The following is a 14922-nucleotide window of genomic DNA, read 5'->3' on the forward strand; positions in this document are numbered from 1 at the left end:
ATTTATAGGAGTTATCTGCTAAAAGTCTTACTTCTTTTTCAGTGCCTCATTGCAGATATTTTTTTTTCAAAATACGCAGATCTGTTATATTTTGGTTTTCCGACATTAACGCGTGTGGATAGATACTATTTAACGGCTTAATACATACGAATTATACGCGTATGGAGAGGATGTATATAGGCCTAGCCTGCTATCTAATCGTATTCATTATAAATTATGAATTAAATATGTTTAAACTAATTTTACGCGCATTTTTTTCTTTTAATTTATAAAAATCGATATGTCAATAATATAAACCCTGGTCCTCCTAACCAAAGAACCCATTATTTAGAATTTAAAAGATTTAATCAAGTTTAAACTTGATATTTATAAGGTTCGCTTTTAAAAAAATATTTTGGAGTTGGATAGTTCATTTCCGCTCTCAGTTTCAATTCACTGAAGCACTAAGAAAAGTTTCACTGAATACAAAGTTTGTTGTTGCTGTTGTTGGTTTTTGCCTTTGTTAATCTTTTTTTTTTTTTTTTTTTTTTTGCTTTTGTTTTGTACTGTTTCCGCTAATGAATGATCGATGCCCTACCGGTATTATTCTTAAATCAAATTTTTTTTTACAAAAATGGAAGCGAATACTAAACGCATTAATAGCACATTGTTCATGTGTTAACTGGTTTAACTTTCTGATTACAAGCAGCCAATGAACACGGCAAATGAAAAAAACGCTTTGATAGCGTGCAAAACGACCGGCAACAAGATAATGGAGATACGCAACTAATACACCACTGTATAACCTTGATACAAAATAGTAAATACTTTCGGAGATTACCAAAAGGTCTTCCACAAGTGAAAAAATATCCCTAAAGTAAATTATGGACGGCTCCGACAACAATGGTAATACAATCCATGATACTTCTTCAAAAGAAACAAAAAAGTCAAATTACGACCTAAAGACATATTAATGACCAATATCTCATGTCTGTGGACAGGCGCATGCCTGTGATGGGGTTTAAACTATAGTTGTATATGGCCTTAACTATCCCCCTTCAATGTAACTGAAATAAACACACACCATAACATTCTCTCAATAATACATCAAATACTCTCCATGGAATACATCAACGTACAGCATTTAGATACAATCAGATATCCACTTAAATAACACTCGCAGTTACTTGATGCTAGCTCAGAACATATTAAATAATGACAATACTATCGAAACTACCAGCAGTAGAAATAATCGGTCACTACGATTCAAGTGGAATGGATTTGGAGTTGTAACGTCAGTGCGTATACTAATTAAATAAGCAAGACTTTGGCCAGACTTAATTTTTACGTTAGGCCGGGTCGAATATCTCTATTTGTGAAAAAAAAATGTTTCGGAGAATAGACATGCAATGATTTGAAAATCGTATCCTTCACGAATAAATCTATCAAAAGGGCAGTTAATAAATCCATCCGGTTTTGTTTGAATGAATGTACTTTAGAGACTATATTTCCTTAAAAACTGGGTGAGCAACACCACTTTAATTAAATACTTGCAAGTGCTATTATATCTTTGTACCAAAGTTTTGTAAAGGTGAAAAATCCTAGTAAATGTTTTATAAGTTCAACGAAGTTCAGTTTGTAGGTTAATTCTTTATAGTTTCATCTTCTTTTAGCGCCTTTAGTGATACTGAGTAAGATAATTTAAAATGTAAATATTGCTTCACTTTCGGAAATCTTGTCATTTGTCACAAAAATTTGTATTATAAGTTTAGAAACAGTGTCAGCTATGAGATAGTAGATCACAATAGCATTATGTGATAAAGAATATGTGAAAGTTTCAACTTACAAATTCCATTGAATGGTTTTAGAGTGATTTAGAATAATATACAAGTATATGACCCCCTTTTTTGAAAACTGACAAAGTTCATGTTTTGCATTAGGAACGCCAGAAATCACTCAGATGAAAAAAAACAAAAACAAAAACAAAAGAAAAAGTGCACAATAATGGCATTATGTGATGAGGAAAGTATGAATGTTATATCTAATTCCTTTAGAACTGGGGACATACGAACTGACGACGACTTTCGAGCGGGTGTAAAATGATACATCAGATCAGATTTTTTTTAAATTATTTTTAAGGGAAATGTTAAAAAAAATCCCATGTAGGAATTTGTTTAAAATTTTTACAAAGTTCACCTGGATTAATCCCTAAATCATTTCGGCTACCTATGTACTTTGTCCAATATCATCTTAATTTGAGAAAATGTATCATATCTTATATTTTGGATTCATAGATCTTTCCTATGCAATTGTATCAAAGAGATTTTTAGAAAGACACACTTGAAAACTTTTTTTTTAATTTTATGCTAATTATGGTGGGAGATATCCTGATTTCTTGTATATAAAAAGCTAGCTTTCAAAGTGTCTTTGAAGAAAAAGCTTTGAGAATAACAATTAAATATGGCACCCTTGAATTGTTGCAATTAGAAATGTAGTTTTTGTTACAATTTCAGTTCTACAAGAAGGTCAAATTACCAGCAGCTAGTGCAATCCTGGTAGTGAATTTGGTTGTGATCCACAACTAGGCCAATACAGATGAATGACAACTTACACAGTGTGTATAATTTTGAAATATTAAGGTATCGTTTAATTTAAAATACCAAACTCCATTTACTATAACCAGTCTAGATTCATGCATTTTTTAAGACGGAACTACTATACGACGCCGAGTTTTGAACCATGACCAGACATCAAAATATATGTTTATTATCTCTGACAGAACCCGCTTTTATATTAATTTGATTTTTTTTCTTATTCGGTAATTTTTTATCTTGAATATGATAATTCAAACCTTTTTAAGCATGCGTAAACACAATTGTTTTCGTTTCTAAAAAATGATTTCCTTCTGAACATCTTACAATGGGTGCGGATTGTCTTTGCTTCTTAATGACTAAGCTATACTCTCTCCGGCTTGTTGTACAAGAGTCATATCATTGCAGCTACATATGTTTTTACGTTTAAATAATAACGAATTTAAAACATTATCAAACGTAGATTAATTATCTTTTATTTCAAATCCAACAAATGTTCAGCAGGTTAAAATTAAGTATTATTATTTTAAAAGGTTACACACGGAACACCATGCGATTTTTGTATTTGATTGGTTATTTTATTTATTTGTTTATCCATTAGCTATTAAATTCGATTCAATTCAATATTTTATTGGAAAGAGCACATAAGAGGCTTAATCCAAACGCATAATACGTATAAACATTCAACATAATTATAAATAATCTCAACAATAATCTCAATGCAGCTACATACGTTTTTACATGTATCATTTCTAATATTTTGGATTTATAGATTGTATCAAACAGGTTTTTAGAAAGACACTTTTGAGAACTTCAACTAAAAATATGTCGGACATTTTTTTAAAATTATTTTAAACTATTTCTTGAGTTCCAATAATGTTTAATTTTATGCTGAATAGCATACTTGGTAAAATCTGTATCACATGCTGTATATCAACCATTCTTCTAGTATGGACAGTGAAGTGGTGCAATATAAGGTATTTGAAATAGGTCTAGAGGTGTGATATAGGGTAGAAGACATACTTATAATGCATATACATTTTAATCCGTAAATATATGATATTATTATATACCAAACTATGAAATAAGAAGGAAAAAAAAGAATCCCGAAAAAATATCTTTTACAGCAACATCAGGGGGTGTTCTCAAATTGTTATGCGACTTATGCATTTTTTTTCAATTACAACAATCATTGTACTTTTCTGCTCTTTGGAAAATGCATTTTTCTATATTTAAATGTCGGTAATTAGACAAACCCGGAAATAAATGTTTCGCTCCGCATAAAATTCGTAATTTTAATGGTTATCCGGAAGTTGACTCAAGATCAGTCTGTCGATTTGTAAACCCAAGAATTTTGTCGTTATTTGTGAAGTTTTCGGTCTATACTTCTTAGTTGACACTTAAACTCATAAAATGAGTCTGTTATCAAAAGTATTCGGAGGAGGGAAGAACAAGAACAAAGCTCCCACCCCTCAAGAAGCGATACAGAAACTCAGGGAGACTGAAGAAATGTTAGAGAAAAAACAAGCTTTTCTGGAAAAGAAAATTGATCACGAAATAGCAACCGCTAAAAAGAACGCTGCGAAGAACAAAAGAGGTAACAAGATGCTGAGTCTTATTTCTTGTCATTGTTTATTCCTGGAACACCCACCCTTGCTTCATTCAAATACTGAAATACATATTCAACTTTCATTCTCTCTCTGATGTCAAAGGCAAAGGGATCATAGGGAATTGAGTGACAAGTGTGAATTAACGAATAATTTCTTGGCACAGAAACTTAATGCACATGGAAGTCATAATGTTACTTTACTTGGTCACAGAATGCTCAGACCATTCAAATTTGAAATAAAGTTTGAAGTTCAAGTTAACTGATATAAATAGGATTACGCTACTAAAGTATTTTTGACCGCCTGGTAGCCTCATTCCCTTCTTGGGGGCCCCATTCCCCTGACTTGGAAAAATTACCAAATTTATGAAAAAAAATTGTAAAATGTGGATTTTTTTCATGTCTGTTTCCATCACCAGTTCTTAACCTGATTCCCTTCAGTGTTATACTGAAATTGAAAGTTTAATTACAACATCAAGCACATTGTATTTTGAAAGTGCATGTTGAAATGAAATGAAACATATCAAATCAATTAGACAGAGAGATAGATAGACAGATAAAGACAGTTATTTGCAAATAAATATGACTGCTTCATGCTACAGTATTTTTCTTATCTACATTTGTATCTATACTACACCCAGCTACTTGTGTTTCTCTAACATTGAAGTCATTGTTTTTAATCCGTGTTAGTCACTGAAACACGGTGCCAGTGGGATTTTTTCACATAGAAATGTGAGTGTTACACCCACTCAGCTGTGACATTGTATATTCCAGTTGTTAATTGTGTGCAGAGAACCTCCGACCTAGGTGAAAAATCACCCAGCACGGTGAAGTTAATGTCATTGATCTTTGCCGACAATATTGATGATAGTAACCAAGCTTCCAGATGACTGACCTCCAAAATACATTTGTGACCCCAGAAAAGCACAACAAGGGAATCTGGAAGACGTGTGAAAATTCTTAATCCAATTGCAGAAATTGATACTAGTTGATTTGTCCAGCTTTAATCTAAGGCATTGGTACAATAAAACAGCAGTTGAGACGATTACAGGGATTGAATTTCAGAATTTTTTCCACTAGCTAAATTTAGCGAGTACTGAAAATTTACACTTGCTAAATTTAAGCTTTTTAGGCTTTTTCTGGACTTTACCTATATTACATACAGAATTCCACTAGCAAATTTTAGCAAGTGGAAATAGTTTCTATTAGCAAAATTGAATTTCAACTTGCATTTAGTGAGTATTTTTCCATAAATTCGAGCCCTGGATTAGCACATGGTATTATAGATTGACAAATAAAATGTGAAAATCATAAAACAAAGACATTTATCATTGATACATACTTCATGACTGTCCTGTATTGAGTAATTATAATTGATTGCAGTCCATGTGATGTTCAAATACACATGGGAGACATTGTAAACAATATGTTTATTTAAATTTCTAAAAATAGACTCGAATTTATATTTGTAAATAGTGATTACCAATTTGCAAGTGCAAAATTAAAATATCAAAAGATTGCCTTATTACTTGATAAAATATGAAGTAATATTTCTACATGATATCTCCCACTCATTGGATGTAGCTGTAATTCACAAAACAACACATTAACAAATAATAAACATACATGTACAAAATATAAAAAAAGATGATGCTGAACTTTTAATGACTAATTTTTTTATCTTAACTGGAGTGCTCCGAATTACCTGAGAAACAGAAACACAATATCTGTTGTATCTTACAATGAATTCCCTGTTAGGCCTCATTGAATTTTACAACTATTGTAAAATACAAACGGTCGGTGTTGGCTAGGTGGAATCTGGGTGGTGAACACTCAAAATGTTGATGTAACAGAGTTTCACTCAGGTCAGACTTGAGTGTTAGAGATAGAAATGTCACTAAGTGTAGTGTATAGTCTTATGTCAAATACAAAATGTATGCCTAGCCCAAGTTTAGGATTGAATTTTCATCACAATCTGACAGAGGCAGTAAGGTAGTCCTGCCTCTTTTTGTAGGAACTGCAACTTTTAATTTCATTGAGGCAGATTTAAGGAATATATTTTCTGGTGGATAACTTAAGCTGATGTGTAATTTAGCATGTCTTGGGGATTGTTTATCACAATGATTTAACACATCAATATTGAATATGTAAATATTGATTCCTACAGTCTTGACGATTCCCAGTCTATTGAAAAATTTCTAATTGTCACGATGGGGGATCAATTTGAAATGGCCAAAATCATCCCTGTATATACATGTACCAATGTTTTAATTATTTAGATAACTGGCGCAATCGTATTAAATAAAACGATGTCTCTCTGAAATTTGAATTGTTCAAATCCATTGACATTTTAATCCAGAATCAAAATGTTTGTTGGCCATAATTCTGTTACCAAGACAGTTATTGGTTGTTGGTACAATGTACATTCACCTATAATGAAGGTTATCATTCCTACCAAATGTTTGTTTTAAAATGTCAAATTTGTGAAAGTTTATATTTATTTAAAAAAGTGCAATTCAGTAATACTGCTTTTTTTATCACAATCAGCAATTCTAGTTTACATGACTTAGCATAAAAAAGGGTGGAATTACCATGTAATTGCTTGTTCAGATTAATAAATCTTTGTCTTTGATTAAGCTTTTTAACAGTTAGTACTGATGTTTGGTTTTTGTTTACAGAGAAAAAGCATAACAAATAAAAAGAAAGACAACTCTGCATCAAGAAAAGAAGGATTAAAAAAATGAAGGCTAGATCAATAACAGGCTTGCACTGGCATTCAGTAAAGTGTTGTTTGTGTAGTACATATAAAATATAATACTTAAATTTGTTGTTTCCAAAACCATAGAATCAATGTTCAACATCAGATTAAGGCATGTAGGGGTATAAGAACAATCAGTATTTGACCAATCACATTACATGTACATTGTATGTTGTGAAAGTCACTGGGTGGTAAATGTACAGTAGCTGTGGGAAACACAGATTACACTGTAACTCTTATATAAGGTCCTGGACCTGTGTACCATACATTGTCATTTAGGACCTTTCACTTGCCTACAGAGGACTTTTCATTAAGAATGCAAAAAAAAATCCAGGACTTTCCACTTGAACCCCTGAGTACATTTACAATATTTCTTACGATATTTTATAATGTTATTACATTGTATATACATTTGTACATGTTGTAAACAGGGTCAATATAATTCAAGACCATTAAAAAATAGTTATAAATAATTAATAATTAACACACACACGAAAATAAACATACATTGTACACACACAATTATACCCCTGCAAACAAAGTTTTGGAGAGGGGCATATACATAGGAATCACCCAATCTGACTGTCCGTCTGTCCACATTCCTTGTCAGCTCCTACCAAACCACTCAAGGGATTTTGATTAAATTTTATAGAAAGTAACTTAGTTTGAGCATCATATGTACATTTTATGAACATGTACAAAATTTAGATACATGTAATTGCATGAAGGATTAAAAGTCCAAAGGGAGATAATCCAACTTAAGGGCTTCACACGTTAAAACCTCTTTAGCACAACTTCTCATAAACTGCTTGTGGGATTTTGATGAAATTTTATTTGAATGTTGAGCATCATATGTATATGTAGATGTGCATGAAGGAATATAGTTACCGTCAGAAGACTTCAAAGGGAGATAATCCAGCTAGAGGGTTTTACATGTTGAAATCTCATCAGTGCAACTCCTCCTTAACTGCTCCAGGGAATTTCATGAAATTTGATAGGAAGGTTGGCAGGTGTATGTTAATGTGCATGAAGAAAGATATCTCCTGTAGAAAGATTACAAAGGGAGATAATTAAACTTACCGGTTACTGTAAACACGGAAATTATGTGCCTTCTTTTTTCACGGTTCCTGCAATAAATATGCTTTTGCAAAGTTTTAAATTCGCATTTGTTCATCAAATTGTACTGTAATGTTCCTCGAAGAAAATATTTGCAACAGTTTAATTTTCGTGTTACGAATCTTGGTGCAAAAATAAAAACTGTCAGGAAAATATCACGATTCACAGTATTACATATACATTCAACTTCTTATTTGAAGCGGGGATTATTTTCTTCGTGAAATTGCTCACAGTATTTCAAGTTCACATAGTTGTCAGTTATTCCGAAGGACAGTTAGACTTTCGCAATCATTGCAATAGCCTAGTATAATTTGGACTCTGGTTTGGTCCAGTAAAATGTAAATACATGTAGCATATGAAATAATATGTAACATACAATGTAAAATATGGGCAGCAAAAATTACATGTACAGTGGAGTACAGGTAAACATTGAACAGATTGTCCAACAGTGGCTAAAAACACCTTACTTCGCTGTGAATGCTGCTGTCATTTTAATCCCACCCTGCTCCCACAGCTTTGAAAATTGAAGATGAATGTATACATGTATGTAGTGATCCTGGCTTCTGTCTTCATCTTTTTTGATACAGTTTTTTCTGCACCTGTTTATCACAGCCACATAATACATGGTGTACTTTGACAGAAGCTTTATATAGGTACATTGTAGTATACAAATGTATGACCTGTTGTTGGATTATACAAAATTGTATTTCTTACTCAATCGACATCAACTTCCTGTTGGATGATTTTTTTTCCTCCATATATAGTTTTTGTATTTTGTATTATGTTTTTGTAGCTGCATTACAAGCCTTGAAGAGGAAAAAGAGATATGAAAAACAGTTACAACAAATTGATGGCACACTGTCCACAATTGAATTTCAACGAGAAGCACTAGAAAATGCCAGTACCAACACAGAAGTTCTGAATGTAATGGGAAGTGCAGCAAAAGCCTTACAATCTGCTCATCAAAATATGTAAGTGTTAAATTATGGGTTCAGTGTATACACATATATAGAATAGAGGTACATTGTACATGTATTTTTGGTATTTGTAATTATCGTACAATGTACATGTACATTTTCTGTGTGATGTTTGCGAGTGCACCTTAATTGGCTGTATTGTCTGAACCTAAATCTCCATCATGCTCAACTCCCTTAGAACAAGTTCTTTGAATTTTAAAGTTCAGTAATTTTTTTTTTGCCTTACATGTAGCTTATAAATCCTTAATATTAAAATTTAGATTAAATATAGCAGTCTTTGGAAAGCTTGTACATTTGTGTCACTGTCTGACAAAAATCATTTTGGTCAGGCTGAAAATGTTTGATATTTTGACTGGTTGAATAGCGAAAATGTCAAAATAAAGACTGGTTGGATGGATATTATGGTATGTGCAATGATGTCTTGGTTTTGTCTCAGTAGCTTAAAATAGAGGAAGGAACTCTGGAAGTACCTCTAGATATTTTACCTCTGCTTCTGAGATCTAATCATAATTATTATTTCAGTCATTATTGTCTTTGGTGCACTATTCTGGGAATGTCCTAATTCTATAGGACAATATACAATACATTGTGACAGCCATATTTGGCCCCCTATTTTAAAAAAAAAAGTTTTAAGTAAATGACAGAAATATGGTATGCATTGTTTAATGGATGATTAATTTTTTGATATGGTTTTAAATTTTCACCATTTCATCACTTTTCTGTTTTATAGAAGAGGAAATCTTCCAAAAACTACAAAATTGGGGAAAATACAAATTTTCAACACTCAATTTGTTATTTTCAAAGGTCTCCGTCAACTTGACCCATTGATATCTTAACTGATTTGGACTTCTAACAGACTTCTAACAAAGTCACATTTAGAAATCACTAACAAAAGTTTGGGGTCAAGTTGACTGAGACACTCAAATATTGAAATAATGTTCCAAAAAGTGGCCAGATTTTGACAATTTGGTGGAAGAGTAATCAAGGAAACCAAGATTCTAGCGAAAATCAAAAGAATGCAATCCTGGGACAAAGACCAAACCAGGAAAACAGACACACACAACAAAGAACATAGAATAACAAAAATGGTTGAGCAACTCGGACTTCACTAAGAATTGGGAGCATGGATACAAGATCTGTAACTTGGAACACAAACATTACTTGTGCTGTACTTCTTGGTCTGGTACATGAGTGTAAGTTTGGAAATGAAATTTACAAAATGTAGCTTTAAGTACCAAGTCAACAGTTCATTGAGACTAGGAAGCTGATTCTAGAATTGAACATGTACCTTTATGATATCCCATGAAATATCTTGTTTATTTTTTCAATAGGGATGTTGACAAGGTACATGATTTAATGGATGATGTCGCCGAACAACAAGAAATTGCAAATGAAATATCAGAAGCAATATCCAATCCTGTTGGCTTTGGCCAGGACGCAGATGAGGTTTGTAAAATTATGATTTTCATAATTATTAAGTCCCTATACAAGATATGGTACTTTTTCTATTTACAAGAACTAGAAATTCCGTCTTTGTCAAAACGAATGAAAAGAAGAACAAAGTTTCAGATGTGATAAGAAATGATGAAGATCTATTGGTTCAAAGTGGTGATAAGAAATGATGAAGATCTATTGGTTCAAAGTGTAAGAACCTGTTTTAAATTGGTCAAATTTCAGTACTCCTGAATGAAATTTTCATGTAAGTACTATATGTATTTTTCGATCTAGATTGTACGTTATCTGAACTAGAAAATTAATGGCCCATTTACATCATATTCATGGTATTACTGGTTCATTGCAGGATGATTTGATGGCAGAATTAGAAGAATTAGAACAAGAAGAACTTGATGAGAAATTATTGGATGTTGGTCCTATTGTAGATAAACTACCCTCTGTACCCTCAGAGCCATTACCTGCGGCAACAAAAAGTAAGTATCAGTATTTCTATTTGTTAAGTGTTGGCAGTCACATGATGTGTTCCAGGTACACATGCCAGTATTTAAATGAAGGAATTGGTACTACTTACTTGTAGTTACTTTTGGGGTGCTTCTGGGTCAGTGTCTGTACAAATCACTGGAACTATTAAATGTTATGTTTTGTCTGGTCAGTGTCTGGAGCTAGAAGACTGGTACCTAATTTGGGGAAACCAGTATCATCACCTGGGAAATTCCTGGGCTGAGGTCAACCTAAACCAAAGATTACTACACATATTTCCTCTGACTACGAGTATGTAGTTTATTTGCAATTAGAATAAGACCATCATGCCAGTGTTGTCAAAAAGAGACAAATAATAGTCTTTAACTACATGTATGTTGGCCTTATAGGAAGGAAGCCCCCTTATTGTTTTTCATTACTGTCCAATCTAATGTTCAGAGTTGTAGGATGTGATACATTGAAAAAGGGGGACATTTACTTAATCACAGCTGTGTATATGGAAGTGGGCTTGATATCTTTTAGTACTAATATAATATATAAGTCAGAATTTCAATTGGGTGTTTATGCTCCCCACTTGGAAAGTAGGAGGTACCGGTACATGTATGTAGTGATTATGGCATCTGTTTGTTAGTCAGTTCATCCCCAGTTGTAATCAACAATTCCTCTTAAGCCACTGAATGATTTTTGATTAAACTTTCACAGATTCTTTATTATATGTTGCTATTGTGCAGCTCCTATTTTGTTTTTCCTGTCTGATTAATTTTTGGAGTTTACTGATGCAAAACTTGAATTTTGTCATTAGCCCACCAAGATGTGGTAATTTTCTGATAAACCATTGAATGGAATATTATAAAACTTTCACAGATTCTTTGTAAGATGTTGCCACCTCCCATTTTGTTTTTCCATCAGAATGTCTTAATCACTTATGGGGTTTCCTATATGTTTTCTAGGAAGAGGAGCGGGGGTATCAGCAAGTGGGCTTTGCTCTAAAGCTGACAGTTCTTTCACTCTTGAGGAGATATTTTTTTTCAATACCCTTGTCCTATTTTTATGAACAATGTAAGTGTATAACTTTTTTTCTTTTGACTGTCAAAGGAGTTTATTATATCAGCAAAAAAAACCTAAGCATCAATAATGGGATAAATCAGATTTCATCTGATGATCAAAATCAAAGTATATGGCCTAAATGTGAAAACAGAAAACAGAGATCATTAACATTCACATTTACCTTTTTAAATTTGACAAAGAATTCATATCATTGTCGGTATAAGATGATGTATTTTATCATTATTTTTCTAGGCAAACCTCAACATGATGATGACGAACTGAAAGAGCTTGAAGCCTGGGCAAGTTAAGAAACACACTAACAGTTTCTGGTTATAGAAACTAGTGGTGAATCATTGTTAAACTGTTATACTGACATTTCTGTGCTTATTTATTATGGAAGTGATTTTTTTAATACATGTAGGTTAGATATTTAAAGGGGTTACTGTAGTTGTATACAGCAATGTGTGTTTATATATATATATATATATATATATATATATATATATATATATATATATATATATATATATATATATATATATATAAATGTCTGTGTGAGGTACATACATGTACATGTACATGTATAATTAAATTTTATTATCAACTTATTATTTCATTCTTTGAAAAATCTAAGCATGTTTAAGTGAAACTATAAAATTTTACCGTTTACTGAGCTATAAGTTGTTACATAAAAACTTCTATTGTTTAATACAAACTATTTTAATATTTAGTTAATATTCACAATACTGTATAAAAACTAACCAACAAACTGCTTTCTAATGGACAATCTTTATATTCTTCTATTTGTGGTACTAAGAATGATATGGTATTTTGATTTTCTATTGCACAACTCTTCATTACCCACTGGCATTAATTATTGGTGGAAAATTTATGAAGAATGTGTGTGGTTTGGTGTCCTTTTGTAGTTGAAATTAGTTAAATACTGTTAGGTGTCATTTTAAGATTAACACCCAAATATTGGTTATTGGCTGTATTCAGTTGACTTCAATTAACCTCCATAATTATGGCATTTCTATCAGTTAGTGTAACCCCCTCACAGTGTTAAGAGTTACGTGTGTGAGCCTTGGCAAACTTCCTTTTGTAATGTTTTATTCCATAGAAAGAACAATTTTTAATTAGTTGCTCTTTGGTACATTAAACATCCAATCAGAAGGTGGTATTCTTTGCTGACCTAGAATTCAAAGTATCTTTTAAGTGCATGTGAAATGTTGTATGCAATTGAATTGGCTGACATAATTATATGGCATCATAGAAATTTTTACTGGCTGATCTATTCTTTTCACCCAAAAAATTATGAGTCTTATTGTTCAGAAATCTAATGAGCTTATGACCGTAGACATTTTGAGAGAATTAAATTGGTCATAGGGCACTATTTTAAAGGGGAATTTTCTGTAAGGACTAGTCAAATCAAAAGGGAAAGTACTTTGAACTTTAAACTTCCATTTCCAATCTAAATCTCAATATGCTGTTATCTAGAACTGATAATTACGATTTGCTTGGCTCTTCATATTTATGCTAATGTTTAGGAAAAGTAAATTCATATCTTATAGGCATATAGCAAGAGGGTTCAGGGGGATATTGCAAAAGTTCATTATAAATGAACTTAAAATCTGTTAACCCCTTTTTATATCAAGAAAATTGTGTCCAAATTACCCCCCCCCCCCCCCTTAAAATTTCTGGGTACAAGATTATATGATATGAAGTAACTTTTCCTTGTGTTGCCTTCAATTAATGATGTCAGACATTTTTTTTATTTTTGTCAAGCAGTATACAACACAAGTATGTATGTTGGTACCTACATGTACATGTAATTTCAGAAACACTTTGTAGTGCTATAGATACTGAGTTCTGGTATGGTTCTGTATTCAGACAGCATTGAAAAGGCTGTCAGCATATTACTTTAACCAAAATTGCATGACAAAGTAGTTATATGTCATTTTATTCTTCAAGAAAATAATGTGACTTAAGCACAGTTGTATGACATTTTCTGTAAAGTGTGAAAAGAGAAAAACTTTTAAAACTGAAGAAAATCATGTATGATTTGATTTTCGATCTATATGCTTGTAGTATATGTTAACCTATAGATACACTTTTTATGCACATATCAAGTTTGATATTTTGTAAATTAAGCATTAATTCTCATCTGCCTCCTTCTACAATCAGATTTTTACTGCATATATCCTTTAGAATGCGTATGAAAAAAAGGTAATTGTTCTATTTCAAATACATATACATGTAGCCAAATAATTCTGGAAATTCGACCAATTAAGGTGAACACTGCATCAAATAGCTGCTTACTTTTTGCTTACTTTGATGCTGTCTGTATCAGACAATAACAAAACCTCATAATACTGATGCCCAGCTTTACTTTTTTTTGGGCAATTAATTATCCAACATCTCCAGTAAGGTGTTAACCTTCTCAGCAACTTAGACAAAACTTGATGTGATTCCATGAAAGTATGAATTTACCACAATATATGTATTCATAAATGTCATTGAAGTAACTCTGAAGTGTTGTATCTTTTTCTTTCATACTTTAATACAGTGTAGTTGTGTGTTGTTCATATGAAAGATTTAAGCTTTTAAGTTTATTTTGAATGCCAATGGATGCTGGGCCTAATAGTTGTGGTTAAGAATTTTGTCTATGTCAAGAGCTTACTAGTTCCAAAAATATTTTTTGGCCAAATGTCTGAGATGGATGTTTTAGTAGCACTCTTTTCTCCATCAGTTTTTTTGGCCATGAGCATTAAGAATAAGAAAATTCTTATGATTCTTTTATGATAAAAATAATGTTGTGGATTAAAAATGAGGACACAGCCTTAGCCCATGTCATGTTGAAGCCAACTTTGTGATGTTATTTTACATTGTACTGTCAATGAAAGTGCTCTACGT

The 14922-nt window shown here is 32.1% G+C and overlaps 1 protein-coding gene across 1 annotated transcript; it reads left to right on the forward strand.

The window, feature by feature from the left end:
* The first annotated feature begins 3866 nt into the window (after window positions 1-3866).
* LOC148617467 (charged multivesicular body protein 4c-like) lies at window positions 3867-12513 on the forward strand. Its single transcript, XM_088585157.1, has 5 exons — window positions 3867-4167; window positions 8844-9021; window positions 10359-10473; window positions 10829-10955; window positions 12262-12513. Exons 1-5 carry the CDS (start codon window positions 3984-3986, stop codon window positions 12315-12317), a joined length of 660 nt encoding a protein of 219 aa, XP_088441283.1. The 5' UTR covers window positions 3867-3983; the 3' UTR covers window positions 12318-12513.
* The last annotated feature ends 2409 nt before the right edge of the window (window positions 12514-14922 follow it).

Source organism: Perna viridis, chromosome 5 (genome assembly GCF_037379345.1).
Source record: "Perna viridis isolate PV_CMFRI_1.1 ecotype Kerala chromosome 5, ASM3737934v1, whole genome shotgun sequence".
Classification (NCBI taxonomy): domain Eukaryota; kingdom Metazoa; phylum Mollusca; class Bivalvia; order Mytilida; family Mytilidae; genus Perna; species Perna viridis.

Coding starts and splice junctions, on each gene's coding strand:
- LOC148617467 (XM_088585157.1), top strand. CDS start 3,984: ATGAGTCTGTTATCAAAAGTATTCGGAGGAGGGAAGAACAAGAACAAA. Junction 10,474..10,828: donor TTGGCCAGGACGCAGATGAG/GTTTGTAAAATT, acceptor GGTTCATTGCAG/GATGATTTGATGGCAGAATT. Junction 10,956..12,261: donor ATTACCTGCGGCAACAAAAA/GTAAGTATCAGT, acceptor TTATTTTTCTAG/GCAAACCTCAACATGATGAT.